The sequence below is a fragment of the Panthera tigris genome, chromosome B1 (assembly GCF_018350195.1).
Source record: "Panthera tigris isolate Pti1 chromosome B1, P.tigris_Pti1_mat1.1, whole genome shotgun sequence".
NCBI lineage: Eukaryota > Metazoa > Chordata > Mammalia > Carnivora > Felidae > Panthera > Panthera tigris.
The window spans coordinates 21144101-21160151 of record NC_056663.1 but is presented as its reverse complement, the minus strand read 5'-3'; the positions used below and the strand labels follow the sequence as shown (position 1 = coordinate 21160151).

Sequence of the window (16051 nt, the reverse complement as noted above, 5' to 3'; positions counted from 1 at the left end):
TGCACTCGAGAAGAAAGTATATTCTGTTGCTTTGGGATGCAGAGTTCTAAATATATCTGTCAAGTCCATCTGATCCAATGTATCATTCAGGGCCCTTGTTTCTTTATTGACTGTGTGTCTAGATGATCTATCCATTTCTGTAAGTGGGGTGTTAAAGTCCCCTGCAATGACCACATTCTTATCAATAAGGTTGCTTATGTTTATGAGTAATTGTTTTATATATCTGGGGGCTCCGGTATTTGGCGCATAGACATTTATAATTGTTAGCTCTTCCTGATGGATAGACCCTGTGATTATTATATAATGCCCTTCTTCATCTCTTGTTACAGCCTTTAATTTAAAGTCTAGTTTGTCTGATATAAGTATGGCTACTCCAGCTTTCTTTTGGCTTCCAGTAGCATGATAAATAGTTCTCCATCCCCTCACTCTCAATCTAAAGGTGTCCTCAGATCTAAAATGAGTCTCTTGTAGACAGCAAATAGATGGGTCTTGTTTTTTTATCCATTCTGATACCCTATGTCTTTTAGTTGGCGCATTTAATCCATTTACATTCAGTGTTATTATAGAAAGATATGGGTTTAGAGTCATTGTGATGTCTGTATGTTTTATGCTTGTAGTGATGTCTCTGGTACTTTGTCTCACAGGATCCCCCTTAGGATCTCTTGTAGGGCTGGTTTCGTGGTGACAAATTCCTTCAGTTTTTGTTTGTTTGGGAAGACCTTTATCTCTCCTTCTATTCTAAATGACAGACTTGCTGGATAAAGGATTCTCGGCTGCATATTTTTTCTGTTTAGCACACTGTAGATATCGTGCCAAGCCTTTCTGGCCTGCCAAGTTTCAAAGGAGAGATCAGTCACGAGTCTTATAGGTCTCCCTTTATATGTGAGGGCACGTTTATCCCTTGCTGCTTTCAGAATTTTCTCTTTATCCTTGTATTTTGCCAGTTTCACTATGATATGTCGTGCAGAAGATCGATTCAAGTTACGTCTGAAGGGAGTTCTCTGTGCCTCTTGGATTTCAATGCCTTTTTCCTTCCCCAGTTCAGGGAAGTTCTCAGCTATAATTTCTTCAAGTACCCCTTCAGCACCTTTCCCTCTCTCTTCCTCCTCTGGGATACCAATTATGCATATATTATTTCTTTTTAGTGTATCACTTAGTTCTCTAATTTTCCCCTCATACTCCTGGATTTTTTTATCTCTCTTTCTTTCAGCTTCCTCTTTCTCCATAACTTTATCTTCTAGTTCACCTATTCTCTCCTCTGCCTCTTCAAGCCAAACCGTCGTGGTTTCCATTTTGTTTTGCATTTCGTTTAAAGCGCTTTTCAGCTCCTCGTGACTGTTCCTTAGTCCCTTGATCTCTGTGGCAAGAGGTTCTCTGCTGTCCTGTATACTGTTTTCAAGCCCAGCGATTAATTTATGACTATTATTCTAAATTCACTTTCTGTTATATTATTTAAATCCTTTTTGATCAGTTCATTAGCTGTTGTTATATCCTGGAGATTCTTCTGAGGGGAATTCTTCCGTTTGGTCATTTTGGAGAGTCCCTGGAGTGGTGAGGACCTGCAGGGCACTTCCCCTGTGCTGTGGTGTGTGGGGATCTGGCGTATTAGCTGGGGTGGGTAGGCAAGGTGCACGGGGGCAGGAGGGGCAGGCTTAGCTCGCTTCTCCTTAGGTGATCCACTTCAGGAGGGGCCCTGTGGCAGCGGGAGGGAGTCAGATCCCCTGCCGGAGGTTTGGCTCCGCAGAAGCACAGAGTTGGGTGTTTGCAGGGAGCGAGCAAGTTCCCTGGCAGGAACTGGTTCCCTTTGGGATTTTGGCTGGGGGATGGGCGGGGGAGATGGCGCTGGCGCCTTTGTTCCCCGCCAAGCTGAGCTCTGCCGTCCGCGGGCTCAGCAGCTCTCCCTCCCTTTGTCCTCCAGCCTTCCCGCTTTCCGAGCAGAGCTGTTAACTTATGACCTCCCAGATGCTGAGTCGCGCTTGCTGTCGGAACACAGTCCGTCCGGCCCCTCCGCTTTTGCCAGCCAGACTCGGGGGCTCCGCTTGGCCGGCGAGCCGCCCCTCCGCCCCGGCTCCCTCCCGCCAGTCCGTGGAGCGCGCTCCGCCTCGCCGCCCTTCCTACCCTCTTCCGTGGGCCTCTCGTCTGCTCTTGGCTCCGGAGACTCCGTTCTGCTAATCCTCTGGCGGTTTTCTGGGTTCTTTAGGCAGGTGTAGGTGGAATCTAAGTGATCAGCAGGACGCACGGTGAGCCCAGCGTCCTCCTACGCCGCCATCTTCTCTTACAGTGCTTCTGTTCGCCCTGTCCACGCCCCAGACAGTCACACTGGTGACAGACTATTACCATTCGCTGGTGGCCTTTCTTACTGATGTCACCCATCTGAGAGCAGAGGTAAAGCTCTTCCATGGTAAACTGTCATGAGCCCCTCATTTACAATGCTACTAATAATTAAAATATCCAACATTTTCTGAATGTGTGCTATATGGCAGCACTATCACAAAGCCTTTGTCATATTTTTACCTTCTCAACTACCATATGCAATAACATCTATGACTTGCTCCATTTTATAAATGAGGCAACCAAGGCACAGAGAAGGGAAGTAACTTACTACTCGCTGTCAATAATTAGGGCTAATTATAGCCAATAATTAGGGAAGCCAGACACTGCATCCAGGCATAATATTTTCTGATCTGGGATTCTTAGCCAAAATAATATAGCATGACAAAATCATAAGTCAGGAAGCATGATAGAGAATTAAGATGCAGCATTCAGGAAGGTCTGGCTTTTAATCCATGGTTTGCTCTCTCACTATCTGATCTTGGCTAACTGACCTATTGTCTTTGAACCTGGGTTTTCTCATCTATAATATGAGGAAAATAACAGAAAAACTACAGAGTGTGATGAAGTATATAACATTCTTAGAACTGTGCCTAAGACATAGTGAGTTTCAAGAACTATTAGTTATAAAAGGAGGAAAGACGGTCTGTATTTTTCTTACGGGAAATCACGTCTTTGGGAATCTTGCAGAGTTTCCCAGAGATCTGTGCTGTGAAATTAGGAGACCACCTTAGTCACAATTTAAAGCACAACTGCTTTCTTAAAAATAATTAAAACATTTAATAAGAAAGAACAAAGGATATAGCAATTCTAAGGGCTGGTAAATAACAAACAGGCACAGGCTTCTGAACGTAAGTGACATTTATAATTTATACATCTCTATCGCTTCTCGGCCTTTTGGCTAAGATCAAGTGTATAATTTATACATCTCTAATTGTTATGTACAAAGCTGTTAATAGTTTGATACCCAAAGGGAGTCTGGATGGCTTTATATAACCCATATGCAGTTCAAGGCCTAAAAGTATTATTCTGCACTGCCTGTGACATCTGGTAAAATTGGGAGGGCCAGCTCCCCTTTACATCTGCTCCTATGGACAAAGCTCCCTGGCTGGACAATTCTCCCTATGGACCAGATGTAGCTCCTGCTCAAGTCTGAGCTGAGGGTTTCAGGTACCTGGCAGCCCATGGAATTAACCAAGCCAATCACATCCTCGCAGGAACCTGAGGTCACCTCACCGTCTTGGTACTACAAAGCCCGACTCCCACAATCCCTGCTGGTTCCCTCTATTCCTGAGTGCAGCCCTGCATGGCCTGTATGGCAGCCATGTCCTCCCCTCCTGGGAAGTGAGTGTGCACAACAAATACACTGCTGACAACTTCATTCGTCTGGTGTCGGGTGTCATGGGCTCAGCCTTCTCTGGAGCCCTAGGGCAGGAGTCCTAATCTCACCAACAAGTGAATAGGATATGATTTTAACACCACATATGATAAAAACTGATGCAAAAGGAATTATGTACCCTCAGCAGAGGCATTTCTATCAAAGGATTCTCCACAGGACTTCTAGTTCATGCAATGATGTGCACTCCAAGCTTCTCTTAACCTAACTTTCGGGTCCCACACCCCACATTAGCCAAGCCACCTCTCCATCAGAAGTGTCTCTTTGGTAACAAAAGGATATGTGGGAAATAGTAGTTTAACTAAAGAATACGATATTCTTATTCACAAGCATAAGTTTTATGGGGTAAGAATACATATTCTTTTTTTTTTTTTTAATGTTTATTCATTTTTGAGAGACAGAGAAAGAGAGCAAGCAGGGTAGGGGCAGAGAAAGAGGGAAACCAAAAATCCAAAGCAGGCTCCAGGCTCTGAGCTGTCAGCAGAGAGCCTGACACAGGGCTCGAACCCATGAACCGTGAGATCATGACCTGAGCCGAAGTCAGCACTTAACCAACTAAGCCACTCAGGCACCCCAGAAATACACATTCTTAAGTCTATAAAGTCTGAAACCACAAAAGGGAAGAAAGAAAGATCAGCACATTTACACCATTTACACGATTTCTATCTGTTTACTTTGCATGGAAGACTGCCTGGTTTAGGTATGAGTTTTCCTAAGCAACGACAGCATGAACTGCTGCTTTGTTATCTCAAACATCTTCCATTTAACCACAGAAATCTACCCCGATCATATTTCCCTTTATAAAAATCCCTGGTTGCATCAGAAGGATTTACACAGTTAACTTTGATATTAAAACCCAAATGTTATAAAAAGCAAAATGGATCATAATGCTACCTGCAGCAGAGAGTTAATTCATGGGGGTGGGAGAGTGGGTATGCATGTAAGGGCACACTAAGTATTTCCCTGCAGAAACCAGCTCATCAACAACGCTTAGAAACACATCTCTGTGGGGTGCCTGGGTGGCTCGGTCACCTGAAGATTGGACTTCGGCTCAGGTCATGATGTCACGGCTCATGGGTTCAAGCCCCACATCGGGCTTTGTGCTGACAGCGCAGAGCCTGCTTAGGATTTTGTCTCCATCTCTGCCCCTCCTCCATGCTTGTGCGCTCTCTGTCTCTCTCTCTCTCTCTCTCTCAAAAGTAAACAAAAAAACTTATATAAAAAAAAGAAACACGTCTCTGTTCCTTACTTTGTAAGAAGAGCTAAAACATGAAGTATTGTCTTCCTTGAAGTTCTAAATACAAGAAATCAATTATTTTAAACTATAACTGATGGCTGTTATGATTCATTTTCAAGCCTGGAGATCAAAGAACGAATGGCACACAAGAGCAGCAATGGAACAATGAGAATCTGAGGTCAGCAGGTGAAGAGGCTGGCCTCTGAGCTCTAATTGCTAAAACTTCTAACCCATTCTGAGACAGCACACACTTGCCCTTTGCAATACTCACAGTGACCAAAAAAAAAAAAAAAATCCTTTTCTCAAGAATATCAAAACAGAAGGAAAGGCAGTAGGATGGATACTATGCTCACTTTAAATTTTTTAAATGTTTTTATTTCTTTTTGAGAGAGACAGAGTGAGCGGGGGAGGGGCAGAGAGAGGGGGAGACACAGAATCTGAAGCTGGCTCCAGGCTCTGAGCTGTCAGCACAGAGCCCAACACAGGACTCGAACTCATGAACCATGAGATCATGACCTGAGCCGAAGTCGGACGCTCAACCCATTGAGCCACCCAGGCGCCCCCGGGCTCACTTTTTAAATACCCAGCCCACCCTTACCTCTAAACAACAATAAAAGAATAAAAGATCCTCCCTCTCTTACTTCTTTACGAATGGATGCTCCAAAAAGTGCCAATGCTACTGGCATCCTAATTTCAAATACAATGTCATGAAATTCCCTATTCATTCCATCATGGTTTTTTTTTTAAAGAAATTCCTATCTTTATTTGACTTTCAGTACCTGTTCCAGTTCTGTGTAGGCTTAAATATAGTTGGAGTCAAGTAATACAGAACATTAATACTATCCTTGCCTTTTTTAGACCCCATTTCAGAGCAGTGAGTTTAACGAAAAATAAGACCATTTATATCCTTCCAATTAATGGAAATTACACTGCTAAATGAATATTTTCCTCCAAAGCAGGCGACACAGAAGGCTGTATGCTTACCCTGAAGAAGATGGCATTGTTCACGGTATTTTTGGAAACCTCCTTCTAGAATCAGACACAGCCCCTACCCGACCCCCCTGCCCATCGGTACATGCATGTGCATACACACTCACAGACATCTGTTACAATTATTTATGGCTATTAACTTGGCTTTCAATCGACAACTATAACATCTAGCTTGAAAACCAAACTTTTCACCTGGCTAAGGTCAAGTAATTCCTGAAATGTGTGGCAAGGGCCATTGTGGACTCCTGTTTTTGCTTTCCTGTCCTTCACAGAAATGGAACCACAAGTTTTAGCTGTTTCCACGGTTACCCTTAAGACTGCATTTTCTTGCCTGCCCTGTGCAGTTCATCACTTCTGTGAGCAGAAGTCTCATGGCAGTTTCCGGAGGCTTCCTCGGAAAGCTGTGAGGGCTCATTAGCCCTCCTCCACCTGCTGCTGTGCGGAAGTGATGGCTGCTACTAAGTCATCTACTATGTCCCTCAATTTGCGCCAAAGACTCGGAAAGGCAGACCAGAAGGGTGCAAGGAGCTTGGGTCCCTGCGGGCTGAGTAGTGGAGAACAGGATTCCAGGCCTGGACTGCCCACCTCTGGAGTGTTATGTGAGAGAAAAAAAAGTTCTATCTTGTTTAATGCAGTGTTTACTTAGAGTCTCTGTTAGCTGCAGATGAATCAAATCCTAGTTTTTATAAACAATATTTTAAAAATAAAACCCATTCTCCATAAACAAAGATATCTTATGCAGAGGACACTCAAAAAAGTGTGCCATTAAAAAAAGAAGGTGCCATGCATTCTGGGAGCTTTTCTAAAGCAGGCGTTTCGAAGGATCTCCAGCACTGTTGGAAGAAGCACAGAGCTGTCTGAGGTGACCACTTAGAAAAGGACAGGTTGGGGCACCTGGGTGGCTCAGTTGGTTGAACATCCGACTTCGGCTCAGGTCATGATCTTGTGGTCTGAGTTCAAGCCCCACATCGGACTCTGTGTTGACAGCTCAGAGCCTGGAGCCTGCTTCGGATTCTGTGCCTCCCTCTCTCTCTGCCCCTCCCCTGCTCAAGCTCTGTCTCTCTCTGTCTCAAAAATAAATAAAAACATTAACAAAAAAAAATTTTTAATTAAAAAAAAAAGGATAGGAACTCACTTGAATGATTACATTTAACTGTTTTCTGACTGTACCCCCATTACTTTATTACCAAATAAACATGAAAGGTTGACTTCTACATAACGTAAGAGTTCAAGCATAGTTGTGTTGTGTCATGCCACATACAGCAATATCCACATCCCTTTAAGAACCCAAACACACACGCACACAGCAGAACACTGCTAGAGAGTGCCTGTTTATGATAAAACAAGAAAAGCAAAGCATAAAACAAAAGCATGCCTTGAGACTTACGTGGTTATCTCTATAGTAGTAAGAAAGGGCAGGAAATCGCCGTCTGCTCCGGAATTTGGAACTCCCCACGATGATGTGTGCTGTGGCCGATTTGGGAACATACAGTTCAGTAGGGTAAGAATCACAAACCTGTCACGGAAAACACAAGGGGAATTTTTAGGCAATCCAGTAATGCTTTGTGAACTGCCACAAGAAATTCCATTCAGCATACTTATACATTGCGCGTATACATTTTCTTAACCGAGTTACCAACAGCTACTTTGGAGAAATGAAGAGCTGGTGATTCCATGAAATCCTCACAAAGAGAAGCAAACACTCTTTAGCAACCTGTCCTTGTGCACTGCCCGTTCTGTCTACGGGCACTGCAAGCAGCAAGACAGTTCGGAACAGGTGGGCATTTCTCACCTCAAGAAGGGACAAATTATAATTCGGCATCCTGGTAGCTGAAAACAATTTCGCTGCCTGTTTTGAGTGAAAGATAGCCTGACAGTGGGAGGCAAGCACCAGGGGTGAGCCCCCGGGGCCATTTCTCTGTCCCCAGCACACAACATGTGCACTCCTGCCTCCAAGAAAGCAGTCCAGCCAGTGCCCTCCCTAGAAACTTCTTCCGTTGGGTTTTCCTAAATCTCCTCCATTCTCGAGGGACAACCCAACTCCACCTCCTTCAAGAAATTTCCTCCCTGCACTTCCAGCTCGGGTAACTCTCTAGATCTGACTTGGTACCACACAATTTAACAGCTTTACTTCTGTTTCTTACATGTTGATTTTACAGATGGTAAGAAATGATTTTATTCTTTCTGCCCATCACTAGTGGTGATTCCCACAGTATAAACTCTGGAGCCTTGGAATGATCTCGTGATTCAGTCAGAATCAGCATTTCAGAAGGTAGCTGCAATTTGCCAATTTCATGACCTTCAGGAATGTCAAACTACACTGACCTCTGAAACTGATGACACACAGAAATAATACCCGACAGGTCGATGTAAGGATCAACTCAGGTAACACCCACGACAAAGCACTTTATAAACCACTAGGTCTAACAAAAATGTTAGAGGTAGCAACAGTAATCGCTGACGTGTGGCTCAGTATGTATTTCGCTTTGACATCAGCCAGTCGATCTTTTTTCAATGTGAAGATCGCCTAGATGGCATTTCCCTGGATTTTGCCAAAGTGGCTGCTATTTTCCAGAAGTCAAGCACCTTCTTCTTGGCCATTTCAAGAGTCCTCAAGGAGCAGTAACAACAGGGAAATGCATTAGCTGCCTGTCCTCGGTTTACCTCCAGCCCACACTCACTCCTCTACAAAGATGGAACTGAAGGCAACAGAAACCCACCCCAAGCAAGAGCCAAGCCTCCTCTCCACAGCTCATGAAAATCGTCCTGTGATGGTACCTCCCCACCCCGACCTGCCTCCACTGTCTTTGTTACCAGACTGGTGCACGACAGTGAGCAGGAGATAAAAGGACCACAAAAGTGACATTCTCAGGCTCCAAGTGTAATTTCACCATTGAGCCAAAGACATTTCAGGGAAGATTATTAAAGACTTCAGAGACTTCAAGGCTCCAGCACTGACACTCCGGAGGAAATCCCATACTGGGAACACTGATACTCTGGAGGAAAATCTTGCCCCAAGAATAGATGGTCCAACCTAGCTGGACGCAGAGGGTTCTTACTGGAATTACTACCACAAGACACTACACCCTCCTCCCCATGCAAATCTGGCATCTGCACCTCTCTTCAGTCAGTCGGCTAGAATGTCACTAGACAGGACACACCCACTAGCTTGAAGTTCAAGAGACATGTAATTGTTGTACCAGACTTACAACATTTCCTTAAAATAAGTTTTAAAAAGGAAATTGGGAGGTTTTCAGTAAGGCGGGAATCACCTACTTTCTTCACTATACAACACTAAGGAATTGCAAAGTTATGATTAAATTAAATAAGGAAGTAATAGGTGAGATTTCTCAACATGCCTATTACACACAGGCTTTCTGAGTAACAAAGAGGTGAGCTAGGAACCGTGGAGCTCCTGTCAGGTCCTCTTGTGGCCTCCCACAGCCAAAGGATGCCCAGCTTGTGTCACGCTGGAGCCTTTATTGCACCATACCTGGTGTAGGACCAAAGGAGAGATAAACACCCAGAACTCACTGTCCTTAATACTCCTGGACCCAATCTACTTAGGGACCTGACCATTTGCTATCCACTCCGGGTCCTCTTTCTTCACCAGAAGAGCAGGAAAAACTTTCCTCCCCTTTAAGAAGACCTGGGCCCTCCCTCTCCACAGTGAAGGCAACGTAGACCTTTTTGGTTAGCATGAGCAAACACCAAGAGCTTAACACCTCAACCCAGTCAGTGGTGGTCATGGCCTCCCCTCTAGGGACACATCAATGCCATTTACAGGGGCTCCTGCTTCCCCCAGAGTACTGAGTCGAGGTGAAAAAGAGTTCAAGGTTAAGAACTGAAATATGGACATTCTGATAAGCTCTCGCATGGGGAGCTCTAAGAGAAGCTAAAATACCTTTGGAAAAAAGTCAGACTCGTGGTCTCTATTAGCTCAAGTTTCAAGATACAAATTCTTAACCAAGCTGGAAAAAAAAGTGAATCCACCCTGCATTCATGAAAGCAGATGGCACTTTCACGGAGAAATTTAAAAAACAGTCATGGATAGCACTGACCACTCTCATTTTTGCAATAAGCTCACACAGTCATAGTAAAAATTCTGACAATGAATAATGCACAGCATGGTGCAATTTAGGCTACCAAATTCTGAAACTAATCAATGCACGTCCCCAAATTTTGTCTGGTTTGGAAAATTACGTAGGAAAATTCAGAGAGAATGGGAGTTCAGAAAAGTACAAAAAGCTTTTCTTCTGAATTTTCTTTCTTTACATTAGCTGCTTAACCCAATGAAGGCAGAATAAGTTAAAATCATTTCTGCATACTTTTTTTTTTATTAATAAGGAAATGATTTTCTTTGTCCTCCACTAAATAAATTAGCCTGCCAAGAGTGCCTGCCTATCTTGGTTTTTTAGCCTTGCCCAGAAAATCTCTTTGGATAATTGTTTCACTCATTCAACTAGTTTAAAAATATATATATTTGACATATACCATTGTGTAATTTAAGGTGTACACATGTTAATTTGATACATTTATATACAGTAATATGACTGCCACTGTAGTGATAATCAGCACCTCTATCACGTTACATGAATATCATTTCTTTTCAGTGGTTGGGATTATTAAGTTCTAGTCTCTTACTTAGCAAGTTTGATGATTATAGTACAATGTTGTTGATGATTTTAGTATGATATTGTTGTCTACTGAATACTTAATACGTGCCAGGCATTATGTTAGGTGCTGGGGCAGTAATGAATAACAAAAGAGCTACTGGCTTCAAGGACTTCGCATTCCCAGGAAAGTTGATCTCTTTTGACCCAGTTATAATCTTGCAGTCAACTCATTTACCATTGCAAGGTAGTATCCACCTGAGATGCCATCCGAGATGTCTTGATTAGACCTCTGTATCTATGGAGGACCACTCAGCTGAGCACTTTGGAGAGTTAGTTGCCAGAGCCTTGTATCTATACAGACAGCTTTCTTCTTAAACATTTAGTATCTAAAATTTATTTCAAGGAATTTATGATATAATATTAGGGGAGAAGGAGGGTATGAGTTGCCTAAAACCATTTACATATAAATATAATAAAATAATATGTAGCACACAAAATATAGCTGTAGAAAATGGAAATCGACAAGATTGCAAATTACTGGTTCCTACTCTATTTTAAATTTTATTCCAAGAGAAACAGGTGAAAATTTTAACCTAAGTAGTGAACGATAATTCTTTTATTTAAGAAAGACAATTTCAGGAGTTACGTACAAAGGGAAATCTTCACTTTGAGAGTTAGACTATCACAGGCAAGTCTTATAAAGAGGACTCATAGGAATGATGACAGAGTTGATGATGAGGATGATGGTGGTGGTGGTGGTGGTAATTAGTCTCAAAACATCACACACACAGAAAAGGGCAGCACATGTTCTGAACCTGTTTCTTTCTAAGAAGAAAGACATAACTCTTGTAAAAGAAGGGAGGAAGAAGTCAACATTTTCTCAACTATGAGGTGAAAACAAAGTAATGCATGATGCCACAACTTTCTCAATGGGCTGTGAGTCAGAAAGTGTTTGAAGCAACCTTTATTATATTTCTAAGTTGGTAATAGAGAAGGGCACATCGTCTTTCTCACTACTTCCATCATATTAGTAAAATCAGAAAATCCCCTAGGTTTTCACCTTTTCTGCTTCAACACAATCCTTCGGTTGTTAGTTTGGGTTTGCTGCATGTTACTTTTAAAAAGAAATGCTGACTAACTCATGTTTTGCAGTCTCCACACGTAGGACATAAGTGACTAAATATGAGTCATGTTTGTGCTACTAGTTCTACAAGGAAATCTCTTCAAAAATAGGAAGAACTTGTGTCTCCAAGAAAATATTATTCCACAAGATGCAGCCTAGATTCATTTTCTTCCTCACTCAAGGGCGTGTCATATTTTCGAAAAATTTCAAAAGGGACCCAATTTTCTTTACTAAACTGGGATTTTCCTCCCTTTCGTTTCAAGGCTAAAAATCCATCGCCACATATTTCATAACGATGGAGACAAAGAAGCCCCAAATGTCTACTCACGGTGTAAGATTATGGTTGTTAGATTTAAATGTAATTATGAAGAAAATTCAGTATCACGTATCCATTCTATCCCAAATAATCTATAAATTCATGACATCAGAAGAATTATGTGGAAGGAACTGACCTCTACACATCAAAATTTACTAGAAAACCGTAATAACCATAATTAATATAAATGTAATTATGGATATTATACAGGATCAAACTGGGATAGAGTTTAGCAAGTAGGCCAGGATTTAAAAAAAAAAAACACACAACAACAACAATATGCTGAAACATGAAACAAAATAGTAAACACTGACAATTCAAAACTTCTGAGGACCCAACGATTCCCCAGGAATAGTATGTAAATGTCTCCTGAGAGGAGATATTTGTAACAGCTATAAATGTTAACATACTTCTTTTCAATAAGAAAAAGACAAATAATCTTATGGGAAAAAAGGATCAAAAATAACAAACAGGCAAGTCATAGAGAGCCAACGTGAACTGCCAATAAATGTCAGGTCAAACCTGTCAGTGATGTGGAAGATGGAAGTAAAACCACACTGATATCAACTTCACACCAATAACACTGGCATTTTTTTAATTTAATTTTTTGATAAATAATTTCACATGGTTAAAAACATGAAACAATACAAAAAAGGTGCATATCCTTGTGTTCTGTTCACCCCATTCCCACCTATTCTCCAGGTTATCATTTTGGGGCAACTGCATACATACAAATATATATTCTTATTTTTCTCCCTCTTTTTCAGATAACAGATGTCACACTATATTTAATGCTTTTTTAAAAAGATTTTATTTTTTAAGTAATCTCTACACCCAATGTGGGCCTTGAAGTTATAACCCCAGGATTAAGAGTCACACACTCCACTGACTGAGCCAGCCAGGTGCTTCTCTGCCTTGCTTTTTTGAAACTGACAATATACTTTAATAATCTTTCCTTAATAGTACATGAATACCTTCCACATTTTTTAATGGTTACATACTAATTTAATTATATGGATAGAGCAAAAATGATTTAACTGGTCCTCTATTAAGAAATTTTAGTTTCTTCTAAGATATGCTGTTACAAACAATGCCTCAATAAGTCACCGTGTACATCATGTGTGTATGCTATCAACTCTTTACAATAAATTCCCAAAAGTAATACTGCTAGATCAATGAGTAGGTGTATCACCAAATAATGTCAATGCCAACTGTTGGTGAGTCTGTGGAGTAGTGAGAACTTGTATATCTTGCTATCAGGTCTGTTAAGTCCACGTACACACTTTGGGAAAGAATTTGGCAATATCTAGTAATGTTAAAATCCACATACCCTCTAACTCAGAAATTCTACTCCTAGATGGAAACGCTCAACCATGAGTCATGTATTAGCCAGTTAACAGCTTTGTGATGATAAAACAAAAAGAGAAAGAGAGAGAAGGAGACAAGGATAAGAATAACTTTTAGAACTATGGTATATTTGTAAAATATGATATAATAGTGAAAAATGAATGAATAAGAGCTAAAGGTGTCAACAGTTTCTGAACTTCTCTGGGTCTTGGGCAGTTACTTAACTGGGCTACGCCTGAGTTTCTACATCTGCAACGCAGGGATACTAACAACACCTACCACATGGTACTGCTAACAGTTGTCAGGCTTTTTAGAACAGTGGCATGTGGTAACTATTACAGATGTGTTTATTAAATGAAATGAATCTCACAAATACAATGCTGAGTGAAACATCAAGTTTCAGTAAACGACATTCAGCACAATACCATGTGTAGAAAGCATTAAAAACACACAAAATAATACCACATATTACTACTTACAAATGTAGACACGTTATACACAAACAAGGGAAGGATAACACCAGACTGCAGTCAGTGGCACCGGAGCAGAGGGTGATCCGGAGGGCACTTTAGAGAGGTTTAAGAGCATTCATCTATGTGTCTGTTTTTGTCCCAGGACCATACTGTTTTTACTACTATGGCTAGCAATCAAATATATATATAGCTAATTATTACTATATTTATATAATAAACTATTGGAACTATACTAAAATAAAAAGCTTCTGCACAGCAAAGGAAACCACCAATAAAACAAACAATGGGAGAAGATATTTGCAAATAATATACATGGTAAGAGGTTAATACCCCAAATATGTAAAAAATTTACCCAACTCAACACCAAAAAATCAAAATAATCCCAGGAAAAAAAATGGGCATAGGACCTAAACAGCTATTTTTTTTCCAAAGAAGACACACAAATGGCCAGGAGACACATGAAAGGATGCTCAACATCACTAATCATCAAGAAAATGCAGCTCAAAACCACAACGGTATCATCCCACACCAGTCAGTATGGTTAGTATCAAGAAGACAAAAAATAACAAGTGTTGGCAAGGATGTAGAGAAAAGGGAACTTTTGTGCACTGTTGGTGAAAATGTAAATTGTTGCAGCCACTGTGGGAAACAGTATGCAAGTTTCTTAAAAAATTAAAAACAGAAATACCATACGACCCAGCAATCCTACTGCTGAGTATTTACCCAAAGAGAACAAAAACACTAATTCAAAAATACATATATATCCTTCTGTTCATTATAGCATTACTTACAATGGCCAAGATCTGGAAGCAATTTGCGTCCATCAATAGATAAATGAATAGAATAAATGTGGTGTGTGTGTGTATACACACACACACACACACACACACACACACACACACACACACAGAGGAATATTATTCAGCCATAAAAATGAATGCGATCTTGCCATTTGTGACATAAATGAACCCAGAGGGCATTTTGCTAAGTAAAACACAAGTCACATAGGGAAGGACAAATACCACATTATTTCACTTATATGTGGAAATAAAAAACAAAACAAATCAACACACACATAGAAACAAACAAAAAACAGAAATAGACTCATAAATACAGAGAGCAAGCTGGTGGTTTCCAGAGGGGAGAGGTGGAAGGATGGGAGAAATAGGTGAAAGGGATTAAGAGGAACAAATTTCCGGCTATAAAATAAATAAGTCACAGAGATGAAAAGTGCAGCAAAGGGAATATAGTCAACAATACTGTGGTAATGATGTGCGGTGACTATACTTACCGGGCTGGACATCACATAATGTGTACAATAGCCAAATGACTATGCTGCACACCAAAAACTAGTATAACACTGTATGTCAACGATGCTTCAATAAAAATTTTTAAAAATGTAACCAATTAACAGGAGATAAGGTGTAAATGGCCAAGAAGCATATACAAATCTACAATCAAGAAATCAAAGCATGTCAGTTAAATTGAGAAATTGCTTGTCCCACTATCAAATTGTCAAGAAAACTGTTTAAGAACGAAACTCTTTCCCTGTGAGGGCACAAGAAATCAAGCCTTCTCATACACAGCTGCTGAGAATTTATATAAATCTGCAGTTCTTGCTGACAATGTGTACAAAAATTTGTGTAAAGTTTTTGACACAGAAATTTGACCTTTAGGAATCTGTCTTTAAAAAGAATTTTAACATGGGCAAAGATATAGCTACCAGGATGTTCTCACTATGTTATTTAAAATAGTGAAAAATAGGGGCGCCTGGGTGGCTCAGTCGGTTAAGCAGCCGACTTCGGCTCAGGTCATGATCTCATGGTCCGTGAGTTCGAGCCCCGCGTCGGGCTCTGTGCTGACAGCTCAGGGCCTGGAGCCCGTTTCAGATTCTGTGTCTCCCTCTCTCTCTGACCCTCCCCTGCTCATGCTCTGTCTCTCTCTGTCTCAAAAATAAATAAACATTAAAAAAAAATTTTTTTTAAATAGTGAAAAATAATAATAATCTGAATGTCTAAAAATTGGAGATTAGGTAGACAGAACATGACAGTCATACTACACAATTGTTATACGATGTTTTTAAATTATATAAAATATATTTATTGACAGGAAAATGCAATATGATGTGTGAGGAAAAGCAGAACACAAGGCATGTGTTGTATGATTCCATTTGCATTACATACATTCGAACAGTTCCTTTTCCTATGTATTTTCCAATTTTA

The 16051-nt window shown here is 40.9% G+C and overlaps 1 protein-coding gene across 1 annotated transcript in view; it reads right to left on the bottom strand.

Moving 5' to 3' along the window:
• The window catches only part of MTMR7 (myotubularin related protein 7), a 112906-nt gene that overhangs the window by 44631 nt on the left and 52224 nt on the right, over positions 1–16051 (bottom strand). Inside the window, exon 5 of the mRNA XM_007098965.3 lies at positions 7342–7470. Within this exon, the coding sequence (XP_007099027.2) occupies positions 7342–7470 (129 nt within the window). The remainder of the gene's footprint in view (positions 1–7341; positions 7471–16051) is intronic.